The sequence below is a fragment of the Lissotriton vulgaris genome, chromosome 1_1 (genome assembly GCF_964263255.1).
Source record: "Lissotriton vulgaris chromosome 1_1, aLisVul1.2, whole genome shotgun sequence".
NCBI classification, from domain to species: Eukaryota; Metazoa; Chordata; class Amphibia; order Caudata; family Salamandridae; genus Lissotriton; species Lissotriton vulgaris.
In genome coordinates, this window is record NC_141685.1 from 454477070 (window position 1) to 454500739 (window position 23670).

General features: G+C 42.4%; 1 protein-coding gene across 1 annotated transcript in view; it reads left to right on the forward strand.

Moving 5' to 3' along the window:
• The window catches only part of CACHD1 (cache domain containing 1), a 198246-nt gene that overhangs the window by 132123 nt on the left and 42453 nt on the right, over window positions 1-23670 (forward strand). Inside the window, exons 9-11 of the mRNA XM_086953590.1 lie at window positions 3741-3890; window positions 8641-8764; window positions 10281-10398. Of these exons, the coding sequence (XP_086809716.1) occupies window positions 3741-3890; window positions 8641-8764; window positions 10281-10398 (392 nt within the window). The remainder of the gene's footprint in view (window positions 1-3740; window positions 3891-8640; window positions 8765-10280; window positions 10399-23670) is intronic.

Consider the following 23670-nt stretch of genomic DNA (forward strand, 5'->3'; position numbering starts at 1 on the left):
GGTTTGCCAGGAAGGATGAAATAAGATCCTTAGCCCGACCATTTATCCCCAGAGTTGTGACACGGTCGACAAGAGTGACATGGTCGACCGTGTCAAAGGCTGCTGACAAATCCAAGAGAATAAGAACAGCCGCCCCTCCCTGATCCATGATCGTCCTGATCTCATCAGAGGCCTTTATCAAGGCAGTCTCTGTTCCATGCCCTCTCCTGAATCCAAACTGCGTTTCGTCGAGAAGTTGGTGAGTCTCGACGAACTCTGAGAGCTGCTGATTCATCAGATATTCGCATACTTTGGCAGGAAAGGGCAGGCACGCAATCGGTCTATAACTTGCGACAGCAGTAGGATCTAAGGACGTTTTTTTTTAGGAGGGGTTTAATAACAGCCTTCTTCCATATACTAGGAAATTGGCCTGTTAGGAGGGAGTGAGTTCCAGATTCTGGGGGCTGCTCCAGAAAAAGCCCCATCATATGTTTTCTTCTTCCGGAAGATGGGTGGTCGCAGCAACTGCTCCTTGGCACTCCTGACAGGTCTGTTTCCTCCTGATAACTCAATTTTCTGGGCCAAGTATCTCGGTGTATTGTAGTGTAGCGCTTTGTGGGTAATGCATGCCATTTTTAGTTGAATCCTGGCTTCATACGGTAGCCAATTTAATGCTTTCAGGTGTGGAGAGATATGGTCGAATTTACTCGATCCGGAGATGAGTCTTGCAGCTACATTGAGGCATGCTTTTAGAGATGCTATTGACATTTTTGGTAGCACTGCTAAGATTGTACATCCATATTCAATCCTCGAGATAACCAAGGATTGGACTGCCATTTTGAGATCTGCCGTAGAGATGAATGGTTTCACTTTCCTAATGTAGTTTAGATGGAAACGGGCACTTTTTGCCATATTTTTGATGTGGGTTTTCATGTCAAGGTTCTCATCCAGCGAGATTCCTAGTAAATTTCACTGAATCCACAAGAGTGGGGGTGCAATTTAATGCTGTGATCAGTTTAGTCCATTACTTCACTTCTGTGTGGTTCTTTGGTGGTGAGATTAATAGGAATTCTGTTTTTTTGTGCATTTGTGTATTGAAAAATGCTGAAACATTTTGTAGCAGTATAGTTTTGTAATGTGACTAATTGTAATGTGATAAGTTGTATAATTGAGCAAGTGCACTGTTTGATTGGGTTAGTAGTAGGGTCTGTCATGTATGAATATAAATGGTTCTGAGCACTTGATGTTAGCTCTGTTTTAATGACTTGTGGTGAAAAAGGGTATCACAGAACTGAGGGGCGTTATAGTATGGCATGTGCTTGTTGTGCTGTGGTACTGGATGTTAGGGGTAGCATGTTGATTGTAAATGTCCTATACAGAGTTGAGGTTTCATGTTAGTTTAGTTTCAGTGGTGGTGACAAAAATGCAGGGTTGCTATGATGTTGTGGTGTCTGTTAGCTAATTTGTGGTGTGGGGTGTGGTTTCCAGTAGTGGTGTGTGTTTTTGTCTGGAGGGTTTAAATAAATGTGTAATCTCTTGGTTTGGCTGGGGTGTGATCCTGGATGTAGGTTTTGTTGTTGGGCGAACAGGGGAGTGAAGTGTGGCAATGCATGTATAGTCTGAACAGGGAGTGTGCATGTCTCGGTGTTCCCTGGAGCAGGAATAAACAACCAAGTGATGTAATGTAAGCTTGAATTTATCTCTGTCACTTGCAATTTCTTTGAGACCCATTCCAGTCCATCTTTTTTCACTCACTGTGTCACTCCAGACCGAGACCAGTCCTCCATAAATCAGTCTTGGCATGTCCACCCAAACTCTAATCCCTCCAGACTGGAACTTAAGAAACCCAGACCAGCTACTGGCTGCTTGGGCCTACTTAGTAAGGTGTAGCTTGGGTACTATGTCACGGTGAGCATTGAACCCAATTCTGGACATATCTATCTCACTTGGAGGGTTTGGCTGCAACAAAGTGAAAGAAGGAACACTTGAATTAATCTCAGCAAACTGTACTTGCTGTGAGTATATTCAGCATGAGATGCTGAGCATGAAATGCGGTCACCCTGAATGAACGTATACTAGATATGCCAAAAAGTGGCGTATGCTGTGTGCATTGATGTGATATTGTGTAGAAGTGTAGTGGATTCACTGCAGTGGGTTAAGTGACAGAGGTTGAACATCAACTAGTAATGCTTTAGAAAACTTGTCACACGTTTTCATAAAGCCATATTCAAAGTGTTTTGAGACAGGATAATTTAAAATGGAAATATCTCCTCTAGGATTAAATCATTGGTATTGTACACATCCTGCTATTAGAGTGAACAGCTTTGTTTGGGTAAGCAGAGAAAGCTTCATTCAAAACCCACTTTCTATTTCTATCAATATTCTATCTGAATTGCATTGTTCAATACCCTAGAAAAACTAACATTTTAAATTGTTTGCAGGATTATTATTTTGCATTGTTTTCTGGACATAGGTACAGGGCATATCCTTCGGGAAACATTGTGCTGAGTTAATGGTGATTTATGAAGCAAAGGAAGTAGCCCACTGAGCGCTCCAGTGGGATCTCTGCTCTACCATGACTTATAAGAAAGATGAGGCTTATCCGGTCTGTGAGAGAGCCGTCTTTCTAGAGACATCTTATAATGATTGAAGTGATATATAGGTAATTTTTCAGATTTATCCTGAAGCAGGAATAAGTGGATCACTTGCAAAATCCAAAATACAAACACAAAGTGTGTAACTATGAATCGCTTATGATTTTCCCTTCTGGACAAATGGTTTTATGAATCCTGTGTCGGGCAAGTGACTTTTTGAACCCTGCATCAAATTTCCAAAAGGTATCAATATGTTACTGATTGTTAAACAGCATAAGTTAGATGATAACCACACCTGTTGTTTACAGACTTGGTGACCATTAATTTAAGAGCATGTGCCTCCTAGAAAGTAGACCTCACTTAATTTTGGGTTGCTATTTTTAGTTAACTGCATCTCACCAGGGAATCTTTGTTTTCATTCAAAGAATCTGGGTATTCTAGAGTTGGGGTCCGAGTTTCATTTACTTGAACCTACTGGACTAATGCATTGATAATGCCCCATTAAAGAAAATCATTATCTGTCATTCCCTATTTGTCAGCTCGGTCATATACTCACATAGCACTTATCTCATAATTTACGCAACTGCATGTTTGGTAACCATCAGATTCCTCTCCAAATCTAGTCACTGTCTGGGCACTAAAGAAAATTCGTGGACTTGCTTCACAGAGGCCAACAGAAATTGGAGTTCAAAGGGGCTATCCAGTGTAGAGGAACAACTGTTCTCTACCTATTCCTGCACCGCTAAGAGTCCCCAACAGTGGGCATTCTAGAGTATTCCTTTGTTTGATGATTTCTGCATTTGAGGACTATTGTGATGATTCATCGGATGACGCCTTTACGTGGGTTTTCTTGAATGGGTTGGAGTCCAGCAACTATTGCCCGTATCACTTAGTATTCATCAAGGTCTGTCCCCTGTCAAGTTCAACAAACCTAACCTTCTCTCACTCTGTAGCCCCCTAACTGCACACATCCCCACATTATCTAAGCCGTGTCAGTGGCTTTGCAGCCTGAATCTTTTCTGGATTTTCATGCTGTGCATTATTCCGCCATCTAGTGGTTGGGCCCGGAATTGTCTCTAATCCAGCAACACATTGTTTGATATGTATGCATATGTACAACATAACCATTGATTAATATAACAAAGTATCACATTCCTCTGTTCCTAGGTTTGATCATGACTGTCAGTAAGCCGTGCTACTTTGGAAATCTTCTGCTGGGAATTGTCGGAGTGGATGTGAATCTTGCTTATATCCTTGAAGATGTTACCTATTACCAAGATTCCTTGGCGTCGTACACCTTTCTCATTGATAACAAAGGTACCGTGATCAAAGACCCTGTGAAAATAATGCCTCTTGTTTTCTGTTTTGTCTGTTCCTCTGAAAGCCACGGATGCCAAGTGTTTTATTTGGCTGCACTGCAGTAGCCTTCTTGTAAGTTACAATGAAAGACCAGGAAGCAGTATTTCAGCGCGTTGTGGTGAAAAACCTTCTGGAAAGACTGGTAATTCAGGTCGATTCATTGGCCTGAGGTTTTGAATATCAGTTTAATAAACTTGCTTTATAAACAATAAAGCATGTTCTCTATTCTGTCACATGTACACTTTGGAAAATATTGGTATGTTTATCTTGCAAAGATGTAGTTTAGATTTTTGTGATTTTAACTTCAAAATACTCATTCTCTTAAATTCTTGTTCAGACTTTACTTCCGAATCCTTTATTACCAGGATAGAGTAATGTAAACTTGACTCATCTTCTAGTTGAAATGGTGCAGTTTTCCTGTATTGTGCATTAAGTTCACGTTGCCCTTGGCCTGCCTGTTCTTTTCTGTCTGCATTCTTTGCCTTTGATATTTAGCATTCTGTTAACGCTGGCAGGTAGTTGTCAGTTCTCAAAAAATATTTGTTATATTGTGGTCTGTTCCTGATCTAATCTACCAAGAACAGTCATTACAATACAAATCAATACTGTGGAAGACAACGTGTTTCTCTTCAACACCTACCTCGATAGGGTAGTATGGTTCACACCTTTGTTAAGCAACTATCTTTATCCTAAGGGAGGATGTAGTCCTCTCTATTTTGGAGTAAGAAATTAAATAATTCACCACACCAAGAGGAATTTTTTTTAGCACCCCCCTATTTTCGGCACAGAGTTGATTTCAATTTTTTTTCCTCAACAGTTTTCTATTGTTTGTGCTTTCCATAAATTTGTCACAGGTAAACTGTTACAAATTTTTCGTATTCCAGATCTTCTCCTTTGAACTGATATTGCAGCTTGCTACTCAAGGATTGTCATGTGAGCCGTTTCAAATCATCTTATCCTCCTCTGTTTTACTAATAATGACGTCTGGTGATTGCTTATAACATCTCCAAAATTTATTTTTCTGTGACAGGTCATTCATATAATTTTTAAAGATTTTCAGAATTTGCTTGCATTGAAGAGTATAGGATCTTTCGGTGGGATATTTTTGCTAGAATTCCTTGAAGCCATGAAGTGCTAATTTAATTTGCACACATGCCTCATTTTTGATTGCTTTGTCCCCAGGCACTTTGATTAATTCTGACCAGCGTGAGGCATTCATTTCCTGTGTACATCGATGTCATATTCTTAACTTCGACAGCTGCTGTGGCGTAGACACAGTTGTTTTCCAGCGACAGTTTTGGGTGATGTTTAGGAGATGTATATGGCTTTCCACAAATGTTGCAATGCCATGCACAGGGAAGTGATGTTTGAATGCTGTCACAAATTTTGCACCATAAGTCAATGTTGCTGCGTACCTTTAGCTGAGGAAGTTTCTTAAAATGGTCCAACACTTGCGTTCCCCGATTGTTGGTCAGTTTTATCATTACTCTGAATGCGGCCTCTCCCGTTGACTGTTTTTTATTTGTGATTTTCTCAACTTTTTTCTCTGACGAGATCGTCAAATATGTACATTTCAGTATTTTCCCAGAAAATCCTGCTCTAGATGATTTATTTATTTTCCTGAGTACCCTAATGATGCCACCTCCGAGATGACCTGAAACTTTTTGTTTTTAATTTTTCTTATTCCGAGTTATTCTTGGAAGGCCGTAACAGTGCTTACAGCTTGGCAATACCTGTTCCCTTTTCTGGCCAGGATCACTGTCATGAGTGTGCAGAATGATGTTTGTTCAAATGTTGGTACTTCCCTGGTTGTACCTGAAGAATTTTCAGAGCCAAGTATAGTTTATGGGCAAGAAGGCCTTGCTGCTTGACCACACTTCTTGTTGGAACAGTTTCATCACTTGCACCGTGTGACTGTTCCTGTCTCTAAGTAGAGCTTTTCAAAGACCGTGTTCAAGTGTCGATCTAGGATTGACTTCGTTATTTTATCCCAAAGTAATGGCAGATTGTCCCTGACAAAGGCCAGTGAGAAATCCAAGAAGTAGGCGAATAAGGCAGTAACCTTTTCAATGGGATGTTCATGGATAAGACCTAGAGCATGAAAACTTGGTCAACTGTTGCTAACTCGGGCCTAAAGCTTCATCGTTACCCTCCAGGGTAGAGAGTGAGACACAGGTTCCAGACATAGTTTGACTTCCTTATGGAGAAGGTCCCGACTTCATAATTATCACAATTAACTAACTTTTGTTCTCTATAAACGCCTAAAGCATGTAATTGTGTCTACAGTCCCGTCTAGGTTCTGTCCAGACCAGTGCTTCATATGCGTTTTGTAAAACATGGAACATTCTTGGTCCCTAATCTCAGGAGTAAAATAATTGGCAACCTCTGGTATTCCTGCGATGTATGATGGCACCTGATTTAATTGGGTAGTTGCGTATGAACAGCAATCTGTGTCACCATTTCTGTGTAAGTAAATTCCACTTAAGTGCTTATCTGGATGCCGCTTACAAGAAATTGTAGACCCTTATTCTAGCCAAAAGCACCAATTTCTAATCCGAGCTGGTTTCTTCCAAGTGAGGGCAAAAGAAGGTTTAAAGTCATTAAAAGCCCAAAGAGGGCACCCCTTCGTCTGCATCTCGTATTTTAGCACCCATTTGACAGTCAAACAGTTGTCAATTGTAGATTTCACATGCCTGCATTTGTCTGGTTCATTGCAAATTCAAGCGTCATTCAGTGATCCCTTTTTATTTCGAGGCCGGATGTTTCCATCACTACAACTGCCAGGGATCCTATCCAGCTGGTGACTACATCCAGAGTAGAGTGTTTGTAAGCGGCCTTGTCCGTTCTGATTTCTTCCGCTGGTCTTTATCACCTCTTCTCAATGCAGCTGGGGTCACACACAGCTGTCTGGGCTCCTCCCCTTGGTTTTGGTGTTGCAAGGGAATTTGAATTTTTAAGGATTTGTAAAGCGCACATTCACTATGCAGTTTCTTGGCGCTGGGGAAAATGCAGGATAAGAGGCACAGGACTAAGAACTAAAAGCTTGCTGAAACAAAAAAGGTTTGAGGGCCTTGCGGAATTCCATGTAAGAAGAGGAGTGTCTAACTGAGGGCGGAAGGGTATTCCAAAAGGTGGGTGCCAAGACCGAGAATTTCTGGCCTCCCGACCTAGATTTCTTAAAACGGGGGATAACTAATAAGGATTTGGTGGATGAGCGAAGATCTCTGGATGGGCAATAGTTGGTAATAGCCGAATTGATAAAGGCAGGAGCAGTGCCCGCCCTGGCCTGAAAAGTGAGGCATCCAAGTTTGAAGAGGGCCCGTTGTTTGATGGGGAGCCAGTGAAGGGAAAAAAGGAGAGGAGAGGAATGATGGGATTTGGGTAGGCCATATACCAATCAGGCTGCCTGATTCTGCACCAGCTGAAGACGTTGAAGTGCATAGGCAGGAGCACCGTTGTAGATGATGTTACCGTAGTCGATCTTGGATATGACCATGGCCATTAGAATCAGTTTGAGTGCAGGGAGGGAAAAAAAACGGGATATTTTCCTAATAATATGCAAAGTAAAAAAACAGGAGGATACAACAGAACTGATGTGGGTGTGAAGTGTGAGATGGTGGTTGAGTGTGATTCAAAGAGTCTTGACAGAGTCCGAGGGGATGGGGGAGGGACCAGGGGAGAGGGGACAAAAAGAAGACGACCAAGGGTTGCCGCTGCCCCCAGTCAGAACCAGCTCTGTTTTATCCGGGTTGAGTTTAAGATGGTTCGCATTCATCCAATCCCGGATAAACAGCATGACGGACTGGAAGCTAGCGGCATCAGATGCTGGGGAGGAAAAATTAAAAATGAGTTGGAGGTCATCAGCATAGTTGTAGACTGTGACCTCCATTTGTTGTAGTGCAGAGATAAGGGGAAAAATATAAAGATTAAACAAAAGAGGAGAAAGGGAGGATCCCTGAGGGACACCACATTGCACTCTGTGGGGCACAAAATTCAGCCAGATGGACGGCCTGCGTGCGGTCGGACAGGAAGGAGCCCAACCAGGCCAATGTCGGTCCCCTAATGCCCGCCGCCTTGACACGGGAAAGAAGAATGGCATGATCCACCGTGTCAAATGCGGCGGACAGGTCCAAAAGGACTAGGGCTTGGTGGGAGTTGGTATCAAGTCCCTGTCTGAGTTGGTCCATGACCGAAATGATCACTTTCTCGGTGGAAACATTTGTTTCACCCTATTTTTAATGCAAAGTTTTTTCTGGCTCCTTGGTTTGGGTGGAAAGGGTACTAATAGCCTAAATCTCCTTACCTACATGCAGTAACTGCTGTTAATTACCGCCCCCTTTTATCTGCAGTTTGATCCCATTACAGTAAAAGTGTATTTAACAGCCGTTATTGCTCGCAGTTGAGTAATAAAGCTTACTTAATGTACTTATCATGGTAGCATTCGTTTTTCAACTACCCTGTGTAACGATGACAAGTATTTAATACCTTGACCACTGTTGTATACATTAATAGCAAATGTGCTGGCAATGCATGATTGACTTTTGTTTTCAAGTACATTATAGATTGCACTGAAACCCAGATGGTAGATGTTTTTCTGCATACAACAATATAGAAATAATAAATATATTCTGAATCATTTTAGTCTTAAGAGACGCAATGGTAAAAGTGATCCTAAAATGTACTGCTGTATTTCTTGAATTATTTTCAGGGTACACGCTAATGCATCCATCCCTTGCTCGACCCTACCTGTTGACAGAGCCACCGCTGCATACGGATATCATACATTATGAGAACATTCCAAAATTTGAACTGGTTCGACAAAACATCCTTGGGTAAGCAAACAACGAGTAATGACTCATTTTCTTAATGCAAATCTGTTTTTATTGACAATAGATACCTTAACGAAGTATATGGTGAGCTAATCATTCATAAGTCAAGTTTTGGATGCCATTAGCTTTGTGTATCAGGGCATCTAATGCTTACTATAGCTTTAAAGCCCGCTGTAGCAGGTAATACCGCCCATTAAAGTCGTGCTCCAGCAACAAGGGAACAGGCCTTTAATGGCCCGTTTAGCGCAGCTACGGCGGGCTATATATCTATTCGAATATTCTGCCACTAGCGGGCAGAATGTTCTAACAAATAAAACAAAGGCCTTAGTGAGCCCAATGGGATTTAAATCCCCTCGGGCTCCATGAGGCTTTTGTTCACAGCAGCAGCTGTGAATGACAACATTGGAATGTTGGTGCTACGGGCTTTAACCATTAGAAGCCCGGAGCACTCCATTGTCTTCAATTGAGCTCCCAACATTCCAGTGTTCAAATAGAAAATAAACTGGACTATGGTGTTATTATCTTCTACCAGTCAACTGTATTTGTTCTAGGGGTTTTGGCATGCCTAAAACTAACTCGCGGGGTCAGCAGGTTTCCTCTTCTGGTCCATGCTGCTCCTTTCAAACCCAACCATTTACGGATGAAGCAGTCCTGCGATATTCCCATTGCAGGCCTAATATTTTTGTAATGAGATTAGCTCCATGTCTCCCAAAGATGCTCTACCGCAGGTCTCATAGACTGTTGCTGTGGTGCAGTCTTGCTGTTTTTTAGTTCCAAATATTTTATTAGATTTTATGATAAACAGGACAAACAAAAAATGAACTCCCCTAAAAATCCTCTACTCTGCCATTTCCTTTCTGTCCAAACACCGAGCTTTGTGTCTTTTGTCTTCTGCACCTGAAACTCTGAACTCCCTGCACCCTGATATAGTAAGAAGATAGGGAACGTGCATTCCATGTCTTGATTTTGTTTGGGATTGTTTCACTTACCATAATTTTGTTTTGTGTTGTCTAACAATTTTTTTCTGTGATTCCTTAAGGTTTGTTTTTTCAGGTTTCATTCAGGATATTGTGTGTTGGCTTCTGACTGTGCATGAGTGGTGCTTCCTGTTCAGTAGATGGAATTCTTTTGCATTCCGTTCTCCACCACACACATGGCAGCTTCTCTTTTTGCTCTGCCTTTGTCTCAAAATCCCTTACTAACCTTTGTTTTTCTGGTGCTGTTCTGTGCCCATTCCAGCACTGTATACCACCTGGCTTCAGACATATTTTCTGGCTTATTTAGAGGCCACCCATACCCCACCTAGACCCACAACATCCCAAGTAGAGATGTTAAGTATATCTTTACAGGGTTACTGAAATGTAAAATGTTCTTCAGACTATTACAGAACAACATTTTTTCTGCAACATATTCAGTTGCTGCCAGTTGTCGTATGAAGCATTTTCATTTGTCTTTTATGATACTTATTTCTATGTATTTATTATTCAATATTTCTTTTTTCGATTTCTTGCCATTACAGCCTTCCACTCGGCAGCCAAGTCATTGCGGTGCCTGTGAATTCTTCACTCTCCTGGCACGTGAACAAATTGAGGGAAACTGGCAAGGAAGCCTACAACGTTAGCTATGCTTGGAAACTGGTAAATTACAAACAATAATTATTCTGCTTTCTTATATAACTCTAGTTCCTTTGATGACAGAGTAAATGCAAGTTTACTTAAAATGTAAAAATATCCTTTATTGATATTTTAAAAGTTGTGTAGTATGAGTATTTACAGATTAAGTCCCACATAATTATTATAATATTCATTACTGAAAGATCAGTAATGCCTACTTTGGCTTCATGTAATCCAGTTGTCTTTAAAAATATTGCACTGCTATGGGCTTCAATAGTGATCAAGACGTTTTTTATTTATTTTGGTTAGCCATGAGTTCCTCAGTTTTGCAGCGTGAATCTTTCTGGATTCACTATGCTGTGCAATATTTCCGCCATCTAGTGGTTGGGTTCGGAATTGTTTTCTTTCTTCTTTTTTTTTTTTTTACGGGCGTCAACATACCACCATTTGTTGCTTCTTCGTGACGTTGACGCGCTTCCTCAGGAAGCTACCACCTTTGGTCGCCATCTTCAAATTCTTTTTTTCCGGTGAAGAAGCTGTAGAACTTTGGAGGGAAGAATCCACAGAAAACAAAAGGAAAACGACGAAAATCACCTTACAACATACCGGACTACGAGTCCAGTAACGGGGATGACGAAAGAGGAGGAAAACATCGAGAACTTCGACATTCTACAGAGAATGCGCACACGGGGGGCTCCCTGGGTGTGGTGATGGACAAAACACCCTTTAAATTCTGTGCCAACTACCACCACATGTACGTGCAGAAGGACCAACACCCAGTTTGCAATCTCTGCCTGCCGCTCGACCATCGAAGCGAGGACTGCAACGCCTGCATGGCTTTCAAACAAAGACCCTCAGAGTAAGAGAGAGGCAAAGATGGGCAAACTACAGCATGCAGGGGACACCTCCATCGCTCCGAGATTTGGATGACCCGGTTGGGGCAGAGGACAACATCTCTGAAGGACCGGAGGACACCACAGTCGTCTAGGTAAAAAAAAAACGCAGAAGGAGATAAGAGTCGTTGAACCACAGGCACTCAACTGATACTCTAAAGAGTGAGTCCAAGTCCTCCAAAGGAGCATTGCTGTCAAAACACTTGACATCAACTGCATCCAAGGACAAACAGCCTGTCTGTTCCTTTGACAAGGACTCAGACGGTGAAAACCCAAGATAAGGCAAAGGTGCCGAAGAGCGGTCCCTAAAGGGACTCTTCGATGTCGAAAAATGAAGGGTTTAAAGCGGCTACAACTTCCACAACCTCAAAGAGAAAGGCCGAAACTCTCGACTCCGACCACGCGTCCGAGATGAAGAAGAGGCAGTTCACTATTCCACAGAATCCCACAGCTGAAGTCCAAAGGTGGGTTGAGGACCTTGAAACACCGACAACACCAGAACCAGTCGAGGAACAGGAGAAGGAAGACCTGTATTACAGCGATGCCGAAAGTGAGGAAGACTAACAAACTTACCAAGGCTCGACATCCTCCGAGGCGCAAGACTTGCAGTGGCAGGATCTCAACGCTGAATCCCCGGAAGAGGGAGTAGAATCCTATCCTTAGAGGCCTTCGCCGCCGGACGGCATAGGAATCTACAACCAAGTCATAAAAAAGGCTGCAGACATGTATGGAGTGCAGCTAGAGGAGGAGAAACCTCAATCTTGCTTCCTGTTGGAGACATTGTTACTATCCCAGACAAGAAGCCAGTTCCTACCCATGCTCCCAAGTGTACTGGACCAGAGGAAGGAGTCCTTCAAGGAGCCTGCTGTGTGTAAAGCAGTAACTCCAAGGACTGAAAAGACATGCAAGTACTCATCTAAGGACCCTATGTATATTAGGGGATCGGTACCAGCGGATTCAATCATAGCATCCACGGCTAGGAAAAGGGCCAATATAGCCACAAATACAGGACTACCTCCAGTCAAGGAGAGCAGGAGAATGGACCTAATGGGGAGAAAACTGGAAAGGAGTGCACATGGGCAAATCTAATGCGCTCATCAACAGGCATGCATACCAGCACTGAGAGGAAGTGGGTGAACTCCAAAAACATCTGCCAGAGCAATACCAAAAAAGGGCGAACCACCTGGTAGAGAAAGGAAAGAACATGGCTAATACATTTCTGAAGTCTGCCCTGGTTGCAGCAGAGACATCCAGCCGGCATATGATGCTTGGGGTAACAGAGAGAAGGTATGCCTGGCTAAACATTTCGGGCTTCAAGAAAAAAGTGCAAAACAACATCCTTAACCCACCCTTCAACGGGGAACAGCTTTTCAGGGCTCCAATTGACCAAAAACGCAATCCGCTCAAGAAGGACAATGAGATAGCTAGGTCCATGGGGTCACACAGTTCAGAGGAATGAGAAGAGGATCGCCTTCAAGAAGACCAGCAGGTAGGAGGAAACACCAACCTGTGACACCACACCAAACCTTCCAATAGGGTTATCAAGGAGATAAGCAGGGCCAACAGCAGGGAGAGCAGCAGAGAAACTGGCAGTACCAGCCCAGAGGACAATCCTTTCGAGAGCGCACACGAGGAAGAGGAAATGGACAGAGAGTGGGTCAACAACCCACATTCAAGTGACTTAGCTAGAAGACCAACGCACACCCAGTCAACATCTCTAGGGGTGCAGCAAAGGAGAGGATAAGATCAAAAACTGATTCCAAATGAACAACAGTTCCTCCAACATATCACACCAGTAGGAGGCAGGATAAAACACTTCTTTCAGGAGTGGAGGAAGATCACATCAGACAAGGTATACCCATACCTCAGTGACTGGCTGGTAAAAGCAAGCTCATACAACCAATGCAAGCGGCACATACAAGAGGTCATACAAACACTAGTCCAACTAGGGGTTTCAATCCACTGGGGAAAAACATCAATAGAACCAGAACAGGTGATTATATTCCAAAGGGCAGAGATCAACACCGTACAGAGCATGGTGTTTCCACATTGGCAATATTGAAGGAGACATGTCTTTACCACAAGGGCCAAGCTCTGGCAGTGAGGACAGTGGGCAAACTGATGGGAATGATATTGTCATGCATACATTTGGTCTCAAATATCCCCCTCCATATGAGACCATTCCAAGAATGGATCCAACAACAATGGTCTCAGGCAACATGGAGTTGGGAAGATCTAGTGGTTGTTACGCAAGCAGTACATCAAGAAATAGAGTGGTGGAACAAGAAGAACATAGCACAAGGGAAACCATTCACACAATCAACTCCCACAGTGACCATCACAACAGATGCCTCCCGCTGGGGTGGGGAGCACACACAAACACCCTCAAGGTAAGGGGATTGTGGTCACAACAGGATGCAATAAAACACATCAGCTACCTAGAGCTGATCCAGACAACAGTGCCAACGGTCCCTAGGGAATGCGCTATGGATAAGCTGGTCAGGGACATTTGCCTACGCTTTTCCACCTATAACATTGCTACCCATGGTACTAAACAAATGTAGAATCAGCAACATGACACTAATACTGATAGCACCTCCGTGGGCCAGACAAACCTGGTTCTTATAGATAATGGAGTTGGCACATGCACCTGCACACAGGTTCCCCACAAGAAAGGACCTGTTAACAATGCAAAGCGGAAGGGTGCTACACCCAGAGCCAGAGAGCCTCAGCCTAGCAGCATGACTCCTGAAAACCTAGAGTTTACACACCTCAAACTACCAGCAAGCACATTGGCTGTGCCAAGAGAGGCAAGGAGGCCTACCACAAGGAAGTGCTACATAGCAATGTGAAATAGATTCTCTGAATGGTGCATTAAGAAGAAACTACAGAGAAGAATTACCAAGGAATCAACAGTACTGAGGTACTTGACACATCTCCTAAATAATAAACTAAGCTGCACATCACTAAGAGTGCACTTAGCGGCAATAGTGGCTTACACAAGAGGAGAAACAGGGAAAGTTTCTTTACTTCCCAAGTAGTAAAGAGGTTTCTAGACGGGGCAAAAAGCATTGCACCCCCAACCAGAATGCCACCTCCAGCATGGAACTTTAATGTAGTGCTAACTCAATTGATGAAGACACCATTTGAGCCTATTCGTAAAGCAACACTGCATATGCACAGCTAAAGACAACCTTCCTAGTGGCAATCACATCACTACGAAGAGTAAGCGAATTGCAAGCGCTAACACTGCAAGAGCCCTACCTACAAATACACAACGACAGGATCGTAATGAGAACTGACCCACAATTCATTCCAAAGGCGGTGTCAAGGTTCCACATAAACCAGGCAATACAAATACCACGTTTTTCCCAAAAACCAACCAGAAGCACAGAAAGGGCGTTACACACACTGGCTGCCAGGAGGGCAGTAATGCACTATATAGAAAGAACAAAAGAATGCAGGAAAACAAAGCAATTCTTTGAATCTTTTGCCAGCAGTGTTTTGGGACAACCAGTTATGAAAAATACCAATGCACAAACCACCAATTTGTGCCACAAACAGACAGGGCAAGAGTTACAAGGAGCAACACATGCTCACTCAGCAAATACGCCTATTCAAGACATTTGCCAAGCTGCAACATGGTCCTCAGTGCACACGTTCACTAAGCACTACTGCGTAGGTATTCAGAGGAACAAGGAAGCACAAGTGGGACAGGAGGTCTTACAACACATATTCCAGTAACCAACGCTCACTTTCCACCTAGCCATGACAAACCTAGAAAACCGCTACTAAGTCTATGCGCAGCATAGTGAGTCCAGAAAGATTCACGCTGCAGAATGTATAGTTTCTTACCTGTCGGTGTAGTTTTGCAGCTTGAAGACTTTCTGGATTCACTAGCAATTCCACCCTCCTCCGCCGTAAAGATGAGACCGGAAGAAGAATGTTAAAGGACAAGAAGTAAGAGAAAAAAAATCTGCAGATGGTGACCAAAGCTGGGAGCTTCCAGACGAAACGCATCGATGTCACATAGAGCCACCAAATGGTGGTATGTCAACGCCCACCTGGGCCACGAAAAAAAAGAGAGAGAGAAGAAATTCAACAATTCCAGACCCAATTCCAGATAGTGGAATAATGTACAGCATAGTGAATCCAGAAAATCTTCAAGCTGCAAAACTACACCGACAGGTAAACTATACGTTTAGCTTTAAACAGATTGCAGTGTCAATTAATCCTATTGGTTGCATTACTCAGATTGCATGTTTCACTTTTGGCTCCAGTTGGCCTGTGAGTTTTTTCCAAGGTTAAAACATTTCATTTGTATTGTAATGGCTAATAATGTCTTTAGATCATTTTCAAATTACAGGCAATTTTTTGCAGAACAGTCCTCTTTCTGGTAGTAGAGTATATGTCCACTTGGTAATGCATTCCTCATGATCTAGTCTAATCCACAGGCAAGAACAGGCTGACAAAGTGACTCCCACAACTGTGCAAATTTAATCACTTACTTGATAACAGGATCAAACCTAGGGAATAACTGGGAGCACTTTAAAATCCAAGACCCTCTGGCCAACCTGAGAGCCCGAAACCGGTTTCATTATCAATATATAAACTTATACGTGTACAGAGAGTGATGTTTAAATGTATGTTATGCACCACACCAACATAGATTCTGTTCTGACATAGTTATACCACATCAAATATCTAATATGTAACTTTTTCAGTTCAGGTCCACACATTGCCGAAACACTTGAATAAATTGTCCTTGTTTGTAGGGGAATGTGGGGGATCAAGTTAAAAAAAGTTCAATTGGAGGTCCTAGACATGTATAGGCAGTTTATGAAGCTATGTAAATTTAACTGTGATGAGAAGATATGTAAGAATACCATTTAAAATGTTAATTGAAACAATAATAAAATTAAATGGAAATGAAATCACAACAGTTTAGACTTGTGCAAACTTAAAAATCCAAGAAACAGCACGCGGTGTTCCAGACTGATTTAGACCCACTAACTGTCCACCTCAATCTCAAATGCCTTTAAAATGATTGATCTGGTGTCTTGTGGATAGACCAACTATAGAAAGAAGTGTATTTTACTCTCATCTGAGAGTGAATTACCTATGACTGCTTACGAACTGTTCAACAGACCTTATTTTTAGCTTTAGGTTAAGGCAGAGTCAGTTTGATGTGATTCTGGTCACAACGTTGCATCTTTCAAATCTCTTCTCAAGTTAGCTTTGGCTCCATTGATTTGACATTCATTGTCACTAAAACTCCAGCATGAAGTATTTAGGGAACTCTTCAGTATGCAGGATTCATTTTTATATTGCAGTATTCATCTGAGAAGTGGAAGTAATGCTTGCCTGTGCAATCAGTGCTAACAGTAATGATACAGTGACCAGATCTCCCTGTGTGACAATTATTTATTTTCTTAAACCTTTTTCTATGTACCTCTTAATTTGAGCAGAAAACTAATTTTGTTATAGTTTCTGTCCTTTGTTCTGGTCAGGGCTAATGTTTTCAATTCATATCTAATAATTTTTGGATCACTGTTGTTTTAGTAGAGAATATTTCATCTCTCTCCTCAGACTTCATTTTTTGTTTTTGCTCCCCCACACATACTTAATAGATTGATATTTTTTTAATTAAATGCAGGATACTTTATCTTGGCCTACTGCAGTGAATGAAATGGAGTTGGTTACCACAATGGTCCCTCAGATTCTTACTTTGCCAAGAATAATTGGCAAAATACTATGTCAACAAAAGTAGGAAGTGCTGGTGGCTCATTTCACTGCATTGGCGTAAACATAACCCAGAGTATTATGTTTAGAGTCCTTAGAAAGTTGATTTAAGAGATTTGATCAGTCAGCCCGTGCACATGTATCGTCGTAGCTCATGAAGTGCTTGATTTGGAGGCAGCAAAAAATGAATTCTTAATGCTGTGATCTTGTGAACTCTTGTTCAAGTTTGCTGACGGATGTCTACATTTAGCAGGTTTTTAAAATATCTGTTCTGTTCAGATTTCAATGCACTTGGCATTTTTCCCATTAAGCCACACAAGCTTAAGCTACACCTAAACCCCTTCTGTGCACAGATCTGCTAATTTTATATTTTGTACCAAATTTATATTGACATACAAACTACAACCTGGGTGAAATAACACGCCAAAGCATACTATGTTTCGGCTTTGTCGGTTTTGACTAGGTAGTGTTTCGCTCTGTGTTGTTGTCCCTTTCTTATTCTTAAAAAGTGATTCCTCAAACAGCTGTGACTTGCTATTCCTTTTCTCTGATTGGTTTCTCTTTTGCATATCCACATTTTATATCACCTTCTGCTCCGTATGGAAAAGTTTGCTGTAACCTGACCCTCCTCACACCAATCAGATGTACTTTATAACATCCAGTCCAGTGTGCCCAACTTGCAGTTCTCAGTCTCCCTGTTCTGGGTTTATCTTAGCTCAAAATGGTTTATTGATATTTACTTCTTGTAAATAATCTATTCTGCACTCCTATAATGTCCTTAGTCTTTCCCTTGTCATCACTGATCCTTTGCTAGTAGCGCCTCCTTTGCTTTAAACTGCTCAATTATTCTTAGATCTAGCTTTCTTTGTTCTTCCCCCTTTTCACTCCTGCTTTTCCTCTTGCCTTTACACCTTCAATCCTCATAGCTTCTATTGCACTATTTTTCCTTTTCTCCCACTTCCTCTTTTGTTTTCTTTCAGCTTTTCCTTTTCGTATTCGCATTCACCCTTTTCCTCTTACCTTCCTGGTTCACTTTACTATGGCTTGAGATTCTCTAGAAGATCAGATGCTCTGATTGTAATGTTTCCATCGGGTGAAGATCTCTGAACACATTAATTTTTATTATGCTATCATCAAATTGTCCTCATTGCACAAGCTTGTTTAACGTGATTAAATTTTCCTGTCATGAATAGTGATTTACTTCTTTCCACCATTCTAGGAAGCATTTCTGGACTCCAGGTCTCCTCCCGTTATCATGACTATTGTTTAGAAGCGTAAACCTTTTCTGGATTCACATGCTTTGTTTTTTTCTGTCATTTAGTCTCTGGGTCCGGAATTGTCTTTTTATAGTCTCTTTCCTTTTTTTTCATCTTTCCTCGCATGGGCGTCCTCTACCATGTGCACCCTTGGAGCTCCTTGATGCAGTAGTCCTCTTCTGATTCTTTTTTTTTTCTGCCGTTGGGTCTGAAAGCAAGGAAGAGCGCTAGGGATTAGATTGAAAAGAAACTGCATGCAGATATTCTGTCAAACAATAGGAACTGCAACAACTTCAGTGGCGGTGGAAAAGAACACTAAAAAATAATGAGAAATACCGAAGATGCGAAGAAACTGACACAGATTGCGACCACAAGGATCAGTGAATGAGCAAGGGGTAGGAAACGCACCTTATTTAGATTTTGCCAAAAATGACATAAGTATGAACAAAAGGACCACCACAAGGTATGTGAGGTGTGCCTCCTGGAATCTCACAGCAGCAAAATTTACGCCGGATGCACAGAATTATTGCTATAAACTATCATGGTAAGGCAAAAGCAGAGGTGGGTGCACTAGATTTGACAACCTCACAGGGAAAGAGAGATTCTTAAGGGAACTGGGTGTGTCGAGTGAGCACTGAAATCTAGTCAAAGAGACTAAAGAGCCCCGAGGAGAAGAGCAAGAGCTTGAGGAGGTCATCAAGATACAGCCACAGTAGAGGCATAAGAAAATGTCAAGCAAAGTAATACCAGCAGGGCACCCAGCGGCCGAGACGAAGAGTTCGGACTTGAAGCATGCAAAGAAGGCAAGACAAGACCGATTCCAGAAGGCAAGACCGAGAAAGCCCCACGGGTCGAAGACAAAGGACACTGCTAGAGGCAAACTCTCACAACCAGCCTCGACCAAGAAAGGGGATCAAAGCCATAAGACCAAATTGCTGAAGACTAGCTCTATGCCGAAACTGGAGACTATCCAAACCTTGACTGAGAGGACCGGCTAGATACTATCAACCAAACTGGCTCCACAATGACACTGAAAATAAGCTCAACTCTGACAAATGGTTTAACATTGCGTGGACGTCTTAGAAGAGAACTGAGGAAACAAAACTGAACATTGAATAAAGATCAATAGAAGTGGAGAGGAAAAAGAGGCGCCTCGAGGCAGAACTAGGCGCCCTCATTCGTAAGAAATGGTGCCAAAACCAGACAAGACACTCAACAAATCAATCAAAACACAAACAAGATTCAAGATTACATGTCTTCAAGAGGTCATTCCCCTTATAAGGAAGGAGGAGAACATTGCAACCACAGCTTTCAAGGACGCTTACCTTAACATACAAATAGCAAGCTCACACATAAGGTTCTTGAGATTTGTAGTGGGCAAGATACACTACCATTTCAAGGTTTTACCATTTGGGAAAATATCAGCACCATCTGTATTTACAAAATGCCTATCCTGTGGTAGCAGCACGCCTCCGATGTAGGGCAATACTTGGGTACCCATACCTCACTTACAGATCCCAGCCAGTAATTAAGTTCAACCAATAAACAAAAAATAATGCCTTGAGGTCAAAAGGACATTGCACAACTTGGGATTCTCCTTCAACTATGAAAAATTGTGACATACGCCAGAAAGAAAACGTTCATGGGGGCAGCAACTCTGAATTCACTGACCACAAGTGCCCTCCCAGTGGACTAGAGTCAAGGCGATGATAGATCAGAGTCTCCTCTACCAGAAGGATCAATATCTGCCAGTGAGGACAGTTGGGAAAATGATGGGCTTGCCTGTTATGTGGATTCTCCTAGATCAGTGTTCTCCAGAGTCTGTCTATAGGGCTGGATCCATGCCTGATTTTTAGCATGTCCACATTTAGATAAATGTAGTTAAGTTAAAAATCTGGCATGGATCCCTCCCTTCAGACCCGACACTGGAGAACCTGGCCCTAGTACTGCATGCAAAGTTACACATGAGACCTCTACAGTAGTGCCTGCAATAACTATAGTCACAGTCAACCAGGATTTGGGATGGTCTAAAGTTTATTAAAGACAAGATTCAGTAGGTAATGCAATGGTGGAACCTAAAGACCATCACTATAGGGAAACCCTTCAAACCACCGACTCCCTGTATGACCATCACAACGGATGCATCCCACAAGGATGGGGAGCTCGCATGCACAATCTAAACATCAGGGGATTATGGAGGAATCCAAGGTCTATAAGGAATAACCTAGAGACCTACGTTTTTGTCCCAATTCAAATAATTCCACGTTATACACAAATAACAGCAAGTACACGTCACTCTAATCATTATAGTCCCACAATGGACCTAATACAATGAAGATAGCATTGGGCTAGTTCATAAAGCGTCCAGTGCATCAGGATCAGTTCACAATTCAGTAAGGTATAGTATGCCATCTGGAACTCAACACCTTCAGTTTTACAGAATGGCACCTGAAGATACAGAGATTGGTCACCTTAACCTACCAAGATCAATGGAAATACTTTAAGAAGCAAGGCAGCCGACGACCAGATGTTGCAGCAACAAATGGAAGAGATTCTTACACTGGAGCGACAAGAACGTGACTCACAGTGATTGATCACAGGATGCCACCTGTGATCAGATGCCATACCCACCTGCTGGACAAGTACTGGTAATACACCTCATTAAAGGTATGCATAGCAGCTATTGTGGCATACACTTGGGAGGAAAGGGGATAATAGGGAGAAGTATCTTCACCACCCTAGTGATAAAATCTTTTCTAGAAGAAGAAAAGAAAACATTTGCCCACTTGAAATCTCAATGTGGTGCTTGCTCAACTAATGACATCACCTTTTGAACAATACAAAAGTTGCAAGTTCCTATCCCTAAAAATGGTGTGCATAATCATGATCACTTCTCTGATAAGTGTTAGCGAGAGCCAGCCGCTTACCAGATAAACTTTACATTCTAATACACAAGGACAAAGTGGTAATGAGAACAAATCCAAGGTTCATACCATAGGTGGAAACTAAATGTCATGTTAATCAGGCCATCCTCTTTCTGGCCTTTTCCAAGAGAAGGGACAGAGAAGTCCCTTCACACACTGAATGTGCGAGGAGCAGTAATGTACTACCTTGAATGGTCAGAGTCCTTCAAGAAGGGGGAACCACTATTCGTATCCTTCGCACTCTGTAGCAAAGGCTCTCCTGTCACTTAGGCAGCTATCGCAAGATGGATAGTACAGATGATACAATACTGCCACAAGAAGGGGAACAATCAAGGAAAGGACAAAAGCAAACTCAGCAAGGAAGAAGGGAGCAACACTCACTTCCCTAGGAGGCGGGGCACAAGACAATATCTTTGTAGCAGCCACATGGTCTTCAATACACACTTTCACAAACCATTACTGTGTGGACATTAAAGTCAACACGAAGGCAAACATGCGACAAAGAGTACTAAAACGTTTGTTTGTAAAGACTTACTCCAAAAGGAATCGCCCTACCCCAATATAATAAATTCACCCTCCAAAGATTAATGCTGCAAAACTAAATGAATCAGAAGATGACAACCATGCACAGGAATGTCTAGGGTGCCCTCTGATGACACACACAGGATGGAATGATCACTAAATGGTGGTTGACAACAACCACAATAACAAAAAAAGAGAGCAGGGCAAACACGTTTCCGGACCCAATCACTAGATTCTGTAAAAGAGGCACAGCATGTGAATTAATGCTGCTAAACTGCTCCTATTGGTAAGTAACCATTTAGTTACTCACCAGTAGGAGCAGTTATGCAGCTTGAACAATTTTCTGGATTCATGTGTAACCCACCCACTTTACAAATAAAGGTGTATTCTAAGAGAGAAATCAGCAGAGACAATAAAAACTAACACGCCAAGTCACCAGTAAAATGGAGAAAAATAATTTGAAAATGAAGACTAAATTGAGGACCTTCCAAGTAGCATGTCTCGCATCATACAAGGAGGAGCATAGCCGGTGGAGAACAGGGGCCGGCAACTTTTGGAGGTGGTGGCCCCCCGCTCTTATCTTTGGCCGTTGCGGGACAGCAAACACAACGATCTGCCCCACGCTCTTCTGTTACCTGCATCCGTCGCGAGGTGGCAAACGCAGGAACCACCACCGGTGGCAAAAGGTCTAGCTATGCCACTGAGCATACACTGACTAGTCAATACCCATACAAGAAAAATTGAGGAAATGGAGACCATTTCAGACACAATCACTAGATGGTGGAATAATGCACGGTATGCGAATCCAAAAAATACTTCACACTGCAAAGCTACTCCTACCAGTGAGAAACCATTTCTTTTTCACTTTCAAATATTCGCACTTTTAAGAGCATCTTTAATTTCCTTGATGCTGTTCTCTGTACTTCTCTCATGTTATCATTTTTTGGGATTTTTTCTTTTGTGAATTGTGCATGCTGCGTTTAAACACTGAACTATTTGCAACTTGAAAACTTTAGTTACTGACGGGCATGTTGGCTGTGTACTCTGTCTGAGAGCAATGCATTACAATATATGCATGCACTGCAAGGTTTCCAAGGCTCACACTTTAGTTGTAGGTTCACTAGTTAAGTTGTTACGAAATCAAGTTGTAACTATTTATTTATTTATTGGATTTGTTAAGCGCGACAGCTACCCATAAGGGTTTCCCGGCGCTGAGAGACAGATACAACAAGACATCAGGCAAGAGTGTTATAGGTCGAAAAGCCAAGTTTTCACCGCTCTGCGAAATCGCATATGGCAGTTTTCCATCCGAATGTCCGAAGGAAGTGTGTTTCACAGTCTGGGTCCTAAGTTTGCAAAGGAGCCTCCACCCATTCTGGTGAGTCTACACTTAGGTACATTGAAAAGATGGTGAGATGAGGAGCGAAGTGAACGAACAGGGATGTAAGGACTGACTAAGGCCTGAAGATAAAGGGGAGCTACTCCAATTTTAATCCTGTGCATAAAGCTCAAAGCGTTAAACTTTATCCGATTTTCAACTCCGAGCCAGTGCAGCTCCCTCAGGCGTTCTGTGATGTGGTCACGTTTCTGACAACCACAGAGAAGCCGAGCTGCAGCATTTTCTATTAGCTGAAGGCGCCGTGTGACGGCCTTGGCAGACCCCAGGTAGAGCACGTTGCCGTAGTCTAACCTCGAGGTTACCAAGGCATTCACAACGGATCTCTGGGTGTTGATAGGGAGTATCAAGAAGATTTTACGCAGCCAGCGTAAGATGGTAAAGCAGGTGGCTGCGACTTTAATGGCCTGATCTTTCATAGATAATCCTCTATCAATAATTACACCCAGATTTTGCACTTGTTCAGACGGAGTTGGTAGGGGACCCATGACAGTCGGCCAGTGTCTTAGGTTCCAGAGGTCAGGTTTATTACCAAGGACCAAAACCTCAGTCTTTCCACCATT